This window comes from Penicillium riverlandense (assembly GCF_028828495.1).
Source record: "Penicillium riverlandense strain IBT 135883 chromosome Unknown utg000008l_segment0_segment0, whole genome shotgun sequence".
NCBI classification, from domain to species: Eukaryota; Fungi; Ascomycota; class Eurotiomycetes; order Eurotiales; family Aspergillaceae; genus Penicillium; species Penicillium riverlandense.
Genome location: NW_026643199.1, coordinates 1,827,140 through 1,840,531, shown reverse-complemented (window position 1 = coordinate 1,840,531; position 13,392 = coordinate 1,827,140). Strand labels below are relative to the sequence as shown.

At 53.5% G+C, this 13,392-nt stretch overlaps 7 protein-coding genes across 7 annotated transcripts; 3 read left to right on the top strand and 4 right to left on the bottom strand.

Moving 5' to 3' along the window:
- Nucleotides 1-884: 884 nt before the first annotated feature.
- Nucleotides 885-2,664, top strand: N7474_009745 (putative PHD transcription factor; the record flags this gene model as incomplete). Its single annotated transcript, XM_057201155.1, has 2 exons — nt 885-1,614; nt 1,673-2,664. The coding sequence occupies 2 exons, from the start codon at nt 885-887 to the stop codon at nt 2,662-2,664; spliced, it is 1,722 nt and encodes a 573-aa protein (XP_057049142.1).
- Nucleotides 2,665-2,911: 247 nt separating this feature from the next.
- Nucleotides 2,912-3,898, bottom strand: N7474_009744 (uncharacterized protein; the record flags this gene model as incomplete). The annotated part of the gene is made up of 1 exon (XM_057201154.1): nt 2,912-3,898. The coding sequence occupies one exon, from the start codon at nt 3,896-3,898 to the stop codon at nt 2,912-2,914; it is 987 nt and encodes a 328-aa protein (XP_057049141.1).
- A 935-nt stretch (nt 3,899-4,833) lies between these two features.
- Nucleotides 4,834-5,928, bottom strand: N7474_009743 (F-box domain protein; the record flags this gene model as incomplete). Its single annotated transcript, XM_057201153.1, has 1 exon — nt 4,834-5,928. The coding sequence occupies one exon, from the start codon at nt 5,926-5,928 to the stop codon at nt 4,834-4,836; it is 1,095 nt and encodes a 364-aa protein (XP_057049140.1).
- Nucleotides 5,929-6,860: 932 nt separating this feature from the next.
- N7474_009742 (cobalamin-independent methionine synthase II family protein) lies at nt 6,861-8,181 on the top strand (the record flags this gene model as incomplete). Its single annotated transcript, XM_057201152.1, has 3 exons — nt 6,861-7,080; nt 7,131-7,547; nt 7,610-8,181. 3 exons carry the CDS (start codon nt 6,861-6,863, stop codon nt 8,179-8,181), a joined length of 1,209 nt encoding a protein of 402 aa, XP_057049139.1.
- Nucleotides 8,182-8,509: 328 nt separating this feature from the next.
- On the bottom strand, nt 8,510-8,863 carry N7474_009741 (hypervirulence associated TUDOR domain-containing protein; the record flags this gene model as incomplete). The annotated part of the gene is made up of 3 exons (XM_057201151.1): nt 8,510-8,578; nt 8,642-8,754; nt 8,815-8,863. 3 exons carry the CDS (start codon nt 8,861-8,863, stop codon nt 8,510-8,512), a joined length of 231 nt encoding a protein of 76 aa, XP_057049138.1.
- An 834-nt stretch (nt 8,864-9,697) lies between these two features.
- On the bottom strand, nt 9,698-10,422 carry N7474_009740 (ADP-ribosylation factor family protein; the record flags this gene model as incomplete). The annotated part of the gene is made up of 4 exons (XM_057201150.1): nt 9,698-9,739; nt 9,800-9,912; nt 9,967-10,272; nt 10,329-10,422. 4 exons carry the CDS (start codon nt 10,420-10,422, stop codon nt 9,698-9,700), a joined length of 555 nt encoding a protein of 184 aa, XP_057049137.1.
- Nucleotides 10,423-11,070: 648 nt separating this feature from the next.
- Nucleotides 11,071-13,359, top strand: ccg9 (putative trehalose synthase (Ccg-9); the record flags this gene model as incomplete). The annotated part of the gene is made up of 5 exons (XM_057201149.1): nt 11,071-11,175; nt 11,240-11,922; nt 11,973-12,437; nt 12,487-12,596; nt 12,644-13,359. 5 exons carry the CDS (start codon nt 11,071-11,073, stop codon nt 13,357-13,359), a joined length of 2,079 nt encoding a protein of 692 aa, XP_057049136.1.
- Between the last annotated feature and the right edge of the window lie 33 nt (nt 13,360-13,392).

Below are 13,392 nucleotides of genomic sequence, written 5' to 3'. Positions count from 1 at the left end.
CGGAGCAATGGCTCCACCAAGGGCTAGTCAACATCCAGCCAGCTGTATCCAGTTCAAGCCACAGGACAGACATAGCTAAAGAGGGAGAGGAGAGTACGGGAAGAGCAGCCCGATCCAGAACGATGACTAATCATGTTGGACCGCGGTGCTCAGCCAAGGAGTGAGATCGGACATCGACCATATGAGCTTAGGACAAAGAGGCTGCAGGAATAAGGAATTGAAAGCATCGACAAGTCAATTCATCTCGGAGAGGAGAGAGAAGCTCGACACCTGAGGCCTTTGTCAGAGAACAAAGAGAGCCAATCATATCAAAGATAGCGAATAGGTCACGTGAATATCTCACCGCCTTGATCTGCGCGCCCAAAAGCTCCGCGACGCCGCAACCTTACGGCGGCTTTTGCAAGTCTGAGCAGGTGCAACGCAAGAAGTGCCCGAATTGACGTGTTCAGGTCCTCTCCCCTTTTTTTCTCTCTATCACCTCACGCGCCCCTCAGCCGAAAATCGGTGGACCAGTTTCGAAAACAACCTCGAGCGCAAGGATCGGGCAAATCGCGTGCGATTCAACGAACCTGGCCGCGTTGCTCACTCTTGCAACAAGGTGCATGGTTGACTTACGTGGACAGTGCGACGATTAATATTGCCGTGCGAAAGCAGTAACACTTGATTCAACCTACTACTGCCTATGCGATTCTCATGATGCCTCCAAATCCCTCATTTGGGCCTGCGTTGATTTAGCTCTCAGCCCGCCCTTCGCTGCAACACCAACATTTGCACACTACTCCCCTCCTATAGTGCTGCATCTCTCGCTTCTCTCTCTCTCTCACGCAACATCAGAGCTCGTTTTCCGCATTGCATACCCGCCAACCTGATCAATATTCGTGACCATGGCGGGAATGGAGGCGGCCGTGTCAAACCATGTCAACGGGACTGCCGAGCGCGCAGAAACCGACACACAACACCTTTCACCGCATGATACCAAGACCGACTCCTACGAGGAAGTCTACGAGCCCAGCAAGCGGGACACCGCGCTTCCATCGGTGAAGACAGAGCCCACTAGTTCGACTTTGGAGGAATTTCCGGTGAGCTATGAGATTGAGACCAAATCTGTGGGGCTTGATGGGGTGGATGACCATCCGACCTCAAGGACAGTTACGAATCTGAAGCACGGGCTGACATCTCGCGCGTCCTCGTCTGAACGATCATCACCCGCCACGTCGGTCAAGCCAGCGTCAAATAAAAAGGCAGGGACGGGAGCTACAAAGAAAGGAATGGCCAAGAAGCCTGCTGTTAAGAAGCGCAAAGTGAATGATGCCGACGGAGACAGCGTTGATGGTCGGCGGTCCAATACGCCCGTTTCTCGCACTAGCAAAACAAAAAAGCAGGACTCGGTTTCAGTTACAGGGTCTCCAGCACCGGAAGACAGAAAGCCTAAAAAGCGTGGGAAAAGGGCCGGAAATGGGGAAGATGAGGATGAAAGTGAGATATTCTGCATCTGTCGGCGGCCAGATAATCACACGTGGATGATCGGGTGTGATGGTGGCTGCGAAGATTGGTTTCATGGGAAATGCGTCGATATCGATCCCCGAGATGCAGATCTGATCGATAAATACATATGTAAGTCATGACATGGCTATCATTTCAACAACGCCACTAACCTAAGGCAATACCACAGGCCCCAACTGCAGCCAAAGAGGGAAAGGCTGCACAACATGGAAACCAATGTGTCGACTATTCGAATGCCGCCAACCCGCGCGCGTGAAGGTCAAGCCTCCCAGCAAGTACTGTTCCGACGAACACGGCCGAGAATTTATGCGTCGACAGACTCGACACCTCCGGCTGGGCTCTTCGCGTCCACACAAGTCACACAAGTCGCAGGACGAAGATCTGGGCAGCATGGGCGGTATCTTAACAGCAGGGGATCTGAGCGCTGTTATCATGGGCGTGGGCTCCGCAGAGGAGTTCCGCAAACTCGGTAACCGCATCGTCTCCCCACCGCCCGAAGCTGATGAAAACGAAGCAAGTCCCGTGGAAGAGAACCAGACGACCGAGTCCGCACCGCAGGGCGGCAAGAAACTGGGACTCGACGTGGATGTCAAGGACCTGATGTACACGGCGGACGAGTCAGCGAAGCTCGAAAAGCTTCGCAAACTGAGGGAAGACCTAATCCACCGCAAAGAGATGCTTGCCGTGCGGACCAGTTTCATCACCCTAGTCCGACAGCGGTCCAAGAGCGTGGTTGAGCGGTTGAAGCTGAATGATCCCAAAGGCGGATGGAAAGATATCTGTGGATTCGACTCGCGGTTATCCTGGTCAGATGAAGAGTTCGACGAATGGCGACTCTCGGATGCGGGGAAAATTGCGCTCTTAAAAGGCACCGCCGAGGCCCTGGCGTCGAGTTATCCGGTCACTCCCACGTCCACAGATGCCGATGGCGATACTGCGATGGATGTTGAGAATGACAAGGATGAGATGGCATTTTTGACCCGCGGCATCTGCACCAAGAAACGTTGCGAAAGACATAAGCAGTGGGTTAAGGTGCAGCAGCAGGACATTATGTTCGAGGAAACTACCGCCGACGAGGACCTTGCCAAGTGCGAAGACGAAGCACAGGCCGTGGTGGAGAGGGCGGCGCTGAGGACGTGGGCTGAGACGGATGCCGAATAGAGTCGGGCGGAAGGAAAACGCAAAAGCTTGATACCCTTTTTTACCTTTACACTTTCCATCAGCTCATGGATCGGGGTCGGTTGATACTTTGCCAGAGACGGAAATGCACACAGTCTGTCAAGAATTGCATGGCGAACGGCGCTTGGAGATATTGGGGCTGGTGTTGGTATGACCCGGTGATTTGCATCCCGGAATAGACAAATCCAGAGTTTCACTTGATCGTGAATCATCCGTGTAGAGACCAAACTTAGCGGCCCTGAATCCAGACACTCCATTTCCCTGCACCACTCCCGACCCTGTCCTTGATCACTTCTACCACTTGCGCCCCTTTGACATCTGACAGCAGGAGATGGGTATCAATTCCTTGGTCCAGGGTCTTCGTGAGCAGGTTAGACAGCAGAGACGGGCCAGTCGAGCGGAAAATCGAATGGAGCTGATCGTCCTGTGTATCGGCTCGGTGATGCGTGCTTGATGCCGCTCTCCCATCCGCCCCCGAATACATTGATCCCAGTCCGTGGGTATTAACAAGTAGGACAGAAAGAGAAGAGCCATGCACGCGCGACACGCGAGTCAGCGTGCGCAACGTAGCAGCCAGCAGAGCAGCGCCCTTTACCGGATTCGAAGTGCGAATAACTCCCTCGGCGAGAGTGTCGAGGCCGACGACGATAAGAAGTGCCGCCCGAGCATCCGGGGCTATTCGGTTCGTCTGGTCATCCGCTAGTCGTTGCGAGTGCATCTCCTGCAACTCGTTGGAAACTTTACTGACGGCCTGTGCCGCGCCGGCAAAATCGTGCACGGGGAGTAAGTGGACTGAGTCGAGGCGCTGGATTGCTTCATCTCTGGATAGACCATTGGCTGAGTGGGAAGGATGTGGTGATAGGAGATCATTGAGTAGAGTACGCGCAGAAAAAGCACTGAACGTGTTTGGGTGGATGATGAACGCGCTTGGGTCTGGTGAGGCTGGTCTGGAGCGCAGGTGTGTTGTGAGCAGGTATCGCGGGATCTGGCCAATATATTCATTATTCTCGGGGCTTTTCGCTCTTATTCTGGAGAAGCCGATGATGACGCCGGAGCGGAATATACTGGAGTTGGGGTGGATGCCGTTTTCCAGGTCTTGCTGGAGACTCCAAGTGTTGTTAGGTTGTCGTGGTTTGGGTGTTGGGGAGGGAGAGAGTAGTGTATCGGCCAGAACGGGGAGCGCAGGCTCGGCGGAGTAGACATTAGCAGTTGCCATATTAGTGCGGCCTGTCTGGTATACAGTAGTGCATAGGTAGGCAGTATAGAAGGGTTGGTGGAGGAAGAAGTGTTTGGAGAGAGCCCCACCAAGATATTCGAAAGACTATATCCGCTCCCAGCGGTACTACAATCTATCCCCCGTCTTTCCGCACCGACAGTCGCCGCTCTAGCAAGCTATTCTAGCTACACCATATTCAGCCTAGTTTCGTATTTTGTAATTCATACCGGAAGTAGGGGTGATCAACTTTTGCGGCGCCACTGTATAAACGCAGTTGGCGCGAACATCATGGGATGGGAGATATAAGAAGGCATCCATGAGAAGGCATCCAGCCCGCTCTGTTCTTGTTGTCCAAAAAGAACCTTCTACATGGGTTCTGAGACCATCTATCAAGAAGACTTCGAACTGCTGGCGTATTTCTCTCTCGGGAATTTCAGCATCTGAATAAGCCTTGCCAGCTAACAGAGCGACAGCTCTTGGAGAAGCAAAGCAAAATCAAGATGATGATTCCAGAAGGGCAATGCGAAGCGCGTCAGTGATACTGGGATTAGGACGTGAGGATGGTGTTCGGCGTGCAGGAGCAACGGAAGACATAAGTTACGCACTGGGCTCGATAGTTTGTTTATAAGACGAGCAACTGATATTGATGTGAATATTGTAAGTGGTGAAGCTAGTATATAGTTTCATCGCGTGAGGCTGTGCCACTATTTTCCTGATGGTTGCATGGCTTAAACTGAAGTATACGAGCTCGCCGATGTCCACGATTTCGGAGTTCATGTGGGTATCCGCTGCCACAAGTAGAACGTGGATTTTTGTGCCAAGCAAGCCCACCCTATTTCCAGTGATAGCGTCCATGGCTTTAAGGGTCTCTGTGAATGATCGACCGAGAGAAGTGAAGGAACTGAGTTGTATGTACAATAATAGTAGCTACCCGTTTATGCGTCGTCTCCTCCTCGCATCCACGTCCCTCGACCATCGTGCACCCACCCTGAATCATCGCCCAGATGTTCATTCAAGATGGCCAGCAGTTCCGACTGCATGGCTTGGAGCTGAAAATCACGTGTGCTGAATACCTTCAAGAAGTGGAGGCTGTGCCTCACAGCGTGCCCGATTAGGGAATACGACGTCTCGAGCTCCATCCACGGATCACTGGGATCCATTGAGCCGCGCTGCTCGGTCTCGGTGATCGTATTGCCCTCTTCCGGACCCAGCTGCATACTCAGATAGCGCAGGTTCGGCATCAGGACTAATGCATCCAGCACGAGGCGAACATGATTATAGAACGGAAACACAGCTGTGTACGAGAACGTGGTTAGGTCGCGTAGCGACTGCGGGATAAATAGGTCTTGTCCGGATGTCACCGTGACGTGCCGGGTGCCTCTCCATTCCCCCAGCACGGAGGGTGTTTGGAACTGGAAATACTCGTAGTGGTTGTATGCTCTGAGCGAGGAGGACTCGTTGAAGGATAGCGAGGTCCACGGCCGCAGAGGCAACAGGCTAGATTGCGATCCCAAATCTGGGATGTCAGTCGATCGGTCACATTCCAGTTGCAGGCTCTGCAGCGGGATATCAAATGCCCAGCTGTCGCCATCTATGATGGGAGTGCCGAGCGTCTTGCCCATGAACGTGGGCGGCGCCAGCACTGTGACCCGAAAGGGATCGATGTATTGAATCACGCTTCGCCACCATCGAGGATCAGCTCGGTGACCCGGTGAGTCGATCCCGATCACTACAATGGAGGTCACATATCGATTCAATCCGGAGTTAGTCACGAACGAGCGAAACGCCCGTTCATCGCACAAATCCAGCCGGGTATGGCGAAAGAGCCAGGGACGCACGATATCCAGCAAGGCCGACGAGCTCTGGGCCAGATGTTTCAGGTCCTTGGTGCGAGACCGGGTGAGCTCGAGGCTCGGCGGATGATGCAACTTCCGCACGGAGGGTGGCTCGGTAGACAGTTCAGAGAGAACCAGGTCCAGCAGCTCGTTGGGAAGAAGGCCAAGAGGCGATGCTGATGCTGAGGCGGACATGGCCACCGCCTCACCTTGTGTTACATGGGCACGGCGCTTGCCGGATTCAGCCTGAAGCAGAGCGCGTTGAGGCGTGCGTCACTTTCGGGAAGACACTCAACGGCGAACTGCCGGTTCCCCACTTGGATCGCCCTTGGTCAGCCTTGACTCAGCCGAGAAAAGGGCATTCTCGTGTGTTTGGGAAGGCAATGAGGCCGATGGGGACGACGATCTGCGGGGGAGGGGAGATGGGAGAGTCGACAGAGAACAAGCGACAAGAGCAGGGTATGATTTCTCTTGTAGTCGTCGTGGTCCATATCCGATAGCGGGAGCTTGACCGGAAATCCCCCCGACGCGGCGGATCTACTCGCGATCCCCACCAATTATTCTCCATTGTTCAGGAAGAAAAGATTGGATTCCAATTGCAAATGTCGCTGAGCAGCCGGCAGAATTCGATCATTGCAAATAGATATAGGTACATGTAGCCAGGGGTCGGTCTCGAGTCCGCCAAATATAACCCGGTCTATACGTACTACATGTACTACATACTATTCCTGGCAGCCAATCTTCAGCCTCAGCCGTGCGACTGTTTGGCCAAGGATGTATTTGGGTGAATATGGCACACAGACGTCTGAACAATTGCCGACGTCTCATAGGCGAGATTGGGCCTCGATGTGGAGGTGCTTCGTGCCGCCGGTGGGGCCGGTGTCGAATGGCTGCAATCGACTGTACCAAAGCCAACGGACAAGGCACTGCTCGCGTCGGAGCCCCTCACCTGGTCTTGTCTTTTGCTCCCCAGACTTTTCATCATCTTCTTCTTCTTCCTGACCAGACTTGCCTGTTTTTGGTAAGACCTCTTCCCCCGGCTGTGGCGTCGAGACCGGTCGTAGCAACTGCGGGACAAGCAGTGGCTTACATTCTGTGCAGACATCGAAAAAAATAAAATAATCGCCATGGCTCCTCAACTTCACCACCAGCCGCCGTTCCGCGCGGAGCACTTGGGTTCGCTCCTGCGCCCGGAGGCACTTCTGGCGACCAAGACCGCCTTCGAGGAGGGCAAGGTGCCCGAGTCGCAGCTCAAGGAGGTCGAGGACAAGGAGATCAAGGACATTGCCGAGACGCAGCTGAAGCTGGGCTACGCGGCCATTTCGGACGGCGAGTACCGGCGCCATAGTAAGAAAGAGCTTCCAAGTCAACGGTTATCAAATGCTGATCCAGTCTAGTGTTCTGGGGTACTTTCTTCCCCGGCCTTGAGGGATTCGAGGAAGTCACCGACTTCGACGCGGGCATTTTCCGCACCTACGCCCCTGACATTGCGGCCTTCCTCGAGGAGGGCCACAAGCCCGGCGAGACCGTGATCTGCACGGGCAAGATCAAGCACGTCGGCAGCACCTACGTCGACCAGTTCAAGTACCTCGCCAGCCTGGTGCCTGCCGAGAAGGTCAAGAACCTGAAGATCACGCTCGCCGCACCCAACTGGTACCACCTGCGCTACCTGGAGGGCAAGGCGTACCCGGCCGACGTGTACAGCTCGGACGCGGAGTACTTCGGCGACATCGCCAAGGCGTACCAGGCTGAGCTGCAGATCCTGTACGACGCCGGATGCCGCAATGTGCAATACGACGACCCCAACCTTGCCTGTAAGAAAGAGTCTTTCCTCCCAGTAATATGTTTCAGCGCTCTGACTGTAGACTCAATACAGACTTCTGCTCCGAGAAGTTCCTGGAGGGATTCGAGAAGGACCCACTGAACAAGCACAGCGCGGACGTGCTGTTCGAAAAGTACATCAAGTTGTACAACGACTGCTTCGCCAAGCTGCCGGCGGACATGCACGTCGGCGTGCACCTGTGCCGCGGCAACTTTGTCAACAGCCGCCACTTCTCCGAGGGCGGCTACGACCGCATCGCGATCAAGCTGTTCCAGGAGCTGAACGTGCACACCTACTACCTGGAGTACGACACGGAGCGGGCCGGAGGTTTCGAGCCTCTGAAGCACCTGCCGCCACACAAGAATGTCATCCTGGGGGTGGTGACGAGCAAGTTCCCCGAGCTCGAGGATAAGGAGGAGATGAAGAAGCGCGTTATCGATGCGGCCAAGTTCATTGCTGAGGGCAACAATATCTCGCTGGAGGCGGCGCTGAACCAGGTGGGCGTCAGCCCGCAGTGCGGCTTTGCGTCGCACCGTGAGGGCAATGCCATTGATCATGATGGCATGATCAATAAGCTGAAGCTGGTTCGTGATATTGCCAATGATATCTGGCCTAACCAGCCTTAAGAGGCAGAGGGCATTGCTCAATTGCATGCGAAACATGGGCAGCTCAGAGAGATGATCTGTGACGCAGGTCAAAATGTATCTTGTTTTTGAATGTTCGACGTATGGTTCTTGGATATAGTCACCGAATACATTTGCAACGCATGAAATGAACCGTATTATTTTTATCAGGGGGTGATAACTAAGATATTACAGAGCTAATGACCTGCCAAGTCTTCTTATATCATACGATGTTCACACAAGGTCCTCACTACAAACAGGCATTTAAAAAAAAGGAACCAATAATCTATTGCATTGCAGCTTCTATACGAGAGACCCACCGATCTCGACTCTACTCAGCCGGGCCAAGGATGTTAGCCTCCTTGATAGCGGATCTCTTGTGAGTTCTCTCGTTCTCAATCTGCCAGGAGACAAAAGCAATCAGTCAAGTATTCCTGGTTGCGACGATGTAGTTACTGCTCACCTCGTAGCGCGGCTCCTCCGCCGAGGCAGCCACATTACGCCCTGTCAAGCTTGTGTCCTGTGTGCTGACATCGCGGATGACGCCGACGGTTTCAGAGGTGTTAGACTCACGGCCTGAATAAAGAAAAATAGTTAGGAGTAGGGTAGTTTCGGTGAAAGTGACTAAAACCATACCGCCGACGGGCTTGTAGCGGACGCTTTCTCCTTTGTGATAGGCGGGCATGTTGATGAAATTGGTTGTGTAGCTGTGTTGTTGCGGTTTGTTACCGGATGTAATGCTGTCCGGCGAGACTGATCTGAGAATACGACACGAAAGATAACCAGGCGAAAGACAGGATCCTCGAGATCGCTCGAGTTGCAGCTCTATTTATGTCCAACGGGCGGTGCCACTGTCGTCAGGCTGACATGTACCAGGTGGCATGGAGGGAATTGCACAGTGAAATTGCAAAATCGCAGCCTCGGAGGGCTTTTGCTGCAATCATATACCTTGAATCTCGAGAGACCCCACCGGGAGAGGGAGTCCGGCACGACGTGGCGATGACGAGGGACACGGAATCCGGAGACGGAGGCCGAGGCACGGCAGTTCCGTTTGGAGAGATGGGAAGGTTGGATCACGGCGGTGTCATGTCAGAGTTTCGTTTCTACCTACCTAAACTAGATATTTTCTGGATCGACTCCACTTCTATACACAAGGACGAGCACCATCCAATCCACAAGCAAAAGTGACAGTAGAAGAGGGAAAAGAAACAAAAAGGAAGGGGGAGGGAGACATTATGAAAATATTAAATAATTAAGATCGGTGCTCGGGTAGAGCCCGGGTAAGAACGGAGGGGATATCATAGAAGGGGAATATGAGGCAAAACAAGACAAAACAAAAGCGGAAGAGACAAAGAGAGAGAAACAGCCCAAAGAAAATGTTGCGTCGTCTGCTCATCAAACTCGGACAGGATAGCGAAGGAGGATATCTTTTGTCGGACAATGCGAAGGGTGTTTGTTATACACGAGGTCGCGTCCACAGTAGTCGCGCCTCTCGAGATCGCCGCCGGTAGTTGCGTGTTTATTTCTGCGGTTGGGTCTTGACATTGTTCGAGAGCCAGGCCTAGCAAACGAGGGTCGGTTAGTTTTTGGAGAGAGTGTGTTTAGCAAGCGCGTGACTTACCAGTCCCTCGAAGATACCCGTTCCGTCCGTCGCAACACTCGGCGCGACGTACCACAGCTTGTCCTTGAGCTTTGTCAACTGCAACTGGTTGGTGATATCCTCCGGGCTCAAGTCTAGGAATTGGTCAGCGAGATATCCAAAGGAGGAGTAAAGACGGGCACACGCACGGCCTGGGACATCCTGCTTGTTGGCGAACACCAGCAGGAGGGCGTCCTTCATTTCCCGATCATTGATGATCTTGTGCAGCTCAGAGCGGGCCTCCTCCAGCCGCGCGGTGTCGCTGGAATCGACCACGAAGATCAGACCTTGGGTGCCGGAGTAGTAGTGCCGCCAGAGGGGCCGGATCTTGTCCTGGCCGCCGACGTCCCACACGTTGAACTTGACATTCTTATAGGTGACGCTCTCGACGTTGAAGCCGACGGTCGGGATGGTGGTGACGTCCTGGTTGCTGAGTTTCAATTTGTAGAGAATTGCTAAAAAAATCACGTCAGTAAGAAGTCTCACGTGTGGTGGGAAGTTGCACACGCACTGGTCTTGCCGGCAGCATCCAAACCCAGCATCAGGATGCGCATCTCCTTGGTGCCGAAGATCTTGCCCATCATCTTAGACACGGAGCCACCCATTTTGGCGGAGCACGTACACACGTGTGGACGAAAACGAGACAAAAAAAGAATGAAGGGAAAGCCAAGCAAGGGTCAAGGAAGAGGGAAACAAACGAATAGTGAATGCTAAACATCAAATCAAAAGGGGCTGGGCTGACTCAGCTCCCCCTCGCCGCGGCGTTTCACTTAAGGAGAGTCTCACGTGCCAATATCACGTGGTTTTCTCTCGAACACAATCGGGAATGAAGGAACCCTAGTGCGATCTGTACCCTCCGTAACAATAATCTGACCTCATTAGTGTCTGAGTCAAAATTGCCGTTGCCCCACCATCAACCCAGGCAGTTTGGCCGAGCGGTCTAAGGCGATTGACTAGAAATCAATTCTCTTCGGAGGCGGCGTCGCCAGCGGTCGGTTCTTTACTTTTTTTTTCTATCTTTAAATTTTTTCAAACTCTCCTTTTCAGTTTACAACATCAAATACAGGCTTATTTCTATCTATATGTTGATGTTCATGTACATCTGCAAATGGGCGTACGTACCGTGGTTGTGGCACAATCATGAAGTCATTTCAGTTGCACTACACAAGAATGCCTGCCCGTCTGCCTCCGACCTCCCTTGTATTGAACATACTTCAATTGTACCGACTATCACTTCATAAAATTCATAGAATATGAGCCACGAAGGTCATGGGTTTGGGCGCCGCCAGTCGGTGGTCCAGCAGCGACGGCTATCCACGCAGTTCCAAGGCAACGCCTGGTCAGGACCGCCGTCGGATGTACGTGATGCTCTTGCCGGCCGGTTTCCTCGCGCGGAGACGAGAGTGAACTGACACAACCTAGACAATCTATGGCGGTGTCTCGGGCTACTTCTCAGACCATGAGACGTCGACCGTGGCCCTTGCCGTGCGCGACACTACCTACTTACTCGACTTCATCGAGAAAGACTTTACCCCGGGGGAAGACCAAACACACTCGCAGGCTGCTACGAACTTCATCATCGCCGAGCTAATGGCCTATTCGGAGGAACATCTAGAGAAATTCATGGGCATCGCGATCCCCAAGCACGTCGCAGAATATTGCCCGCAGCTATGCTCCCGCCTGTGGGCCGAGCTGGATGTAATCCCACTTGTGCTCTCCGGGACTAGTGTGATGGACCGGTTTACAAGTCATGAGACGCCAGATATACAGGCGTGGAGGGAACGGACCACAGATGAACAGGCCGAATCTATGGCCCGGAAGTGCGTGCGGCTGTTCGGCCCGGAGAACATTCCCCTGCTTCAAGTCGGGCTTTTGGGCCATGTGGAGGTCGATACGGATTTCCACGTGCGGCTGACGAACATCGAGGACTTTGAGGGGACTGTCTCTGCCAAGACATGGTCTGTCGTGCAGCACTACGCGGCCGATCTCAAGAAGCGCGATATCAAGATTGCCTTCTTCAGTGCGACGCCTCAGGGTGGAGGAGTGGCCCTGATGAGACATTCTCTTGTTCGCTTCTCGCACTACCTAGGCACGAATATCAGATGGTATCTCTTGCTGTCTTTAACTCCAGGTCACACAGATTAATGGATATTAGGTACGTCCCGAAGCCACGGCCGGAAGTATTTCGGATCACCAAGACAAATCACAATATTCTGCAAGGTGTGGCACACCCGGATGAACGTTTCACAGATCGGAACAAGAGATTGCTCGAGGATTGGGTCGAAGAGAATGCGAGACGGTATTGGACGAGGCCCGGCGGAGCGCTACTTCCGCCTTCTGAGGGCGGCGCGGACGTAGTGGTCATTGATGATCCGCAGATGCCAGGGCTGATCCCAATTGCCAAGCGTGCAGCTCCAGATCGGCCCGTCATCTTCCGTAGTCATATCCAGATCCGAAGTGACTTGATTGAAATACCTGGCTCTCCACAGGCCGAAGCGTGGGAGTATTTGTGGGATCGGATCAAGTTCGCTGACTGTTTTATTAGCCATCCCGTGAGCGCCTTCGTTCCAAAGAATGTGCCTCACGAGATGGTTGGCTACATGCCTGCCTCAACTGACTGGTAACTTTGGTTGACTGTTCCAAGACGAATGGGTGCTGACGCAACTTAGGCTGGACGGGCTGAACAAGAACATGCGAGATTGGGATGTTGCCTTCTACGGCCGCTTCTTCAATGCAGCATGCCGGATCGTGGATATGCCGGTGATCCAGTATCCCGAAGGTAACTATCCCTGTTCTATGCTTCAGTCACAATCTCACCCTCTCTAGACGAATATATCATTCAAATTGCACGCTTCGACCCATCCAAGGGTATCTTCGATGTGCTAGACGCCTACGAGAAATTCCACAGACGCCTCGCATCCGAACGGCCTGACCTGACGCCACCGAAGCTCTTAATTTGCGGCCACGGCTCAGTAGACGACCCAGACGGGGCTGTGATCTACGACGCAGCCATTAACCATCTAGAAAACAAGATTCCACACCTGCGCGACCGGATCTGCATAAAACGAATCCGGCCCTCGGACCAAGCGCTGAACGCACTACTCTCCAAGGCCCGAATTGCGCTGCAGCTGTCTACCCGAGAGGGATTTGAAGTGAAAGTCTCCGAGGCAATCCACAAGGGTAAGCCGGTAATTGCCACGCGTGCAGGCGGGATTCCGTTGCAGATCGAGAACAAAAAGAGTGGGTTCCTGGTTGATGTGGGTGATACGGATGCAGTGGCCCAGCACCTGTTTGAGCTGTGGACGGACGACGAGCTGTACCGCCGCATGTCGGAGTATGCGCTCACGCATGTTTTCGACGAGGTTAGCACGGTCGGAAACGGGCTGAATTGGCTCTATCTGGCCTCCAAGCTGTCCAAAGGTCAGGTCGTCCAGCCTCATGGTCGGTGGATCAATGATCTCGCATTTGGAGAACTGGGTATCACGGCGCGTGACCAGCCGCCGCGGCTGACGCGGGCTGTTCAGGTGGAGAAGATGGGATAGAATGATGATGAGGACGTGCTCCCTTCAAGTTAG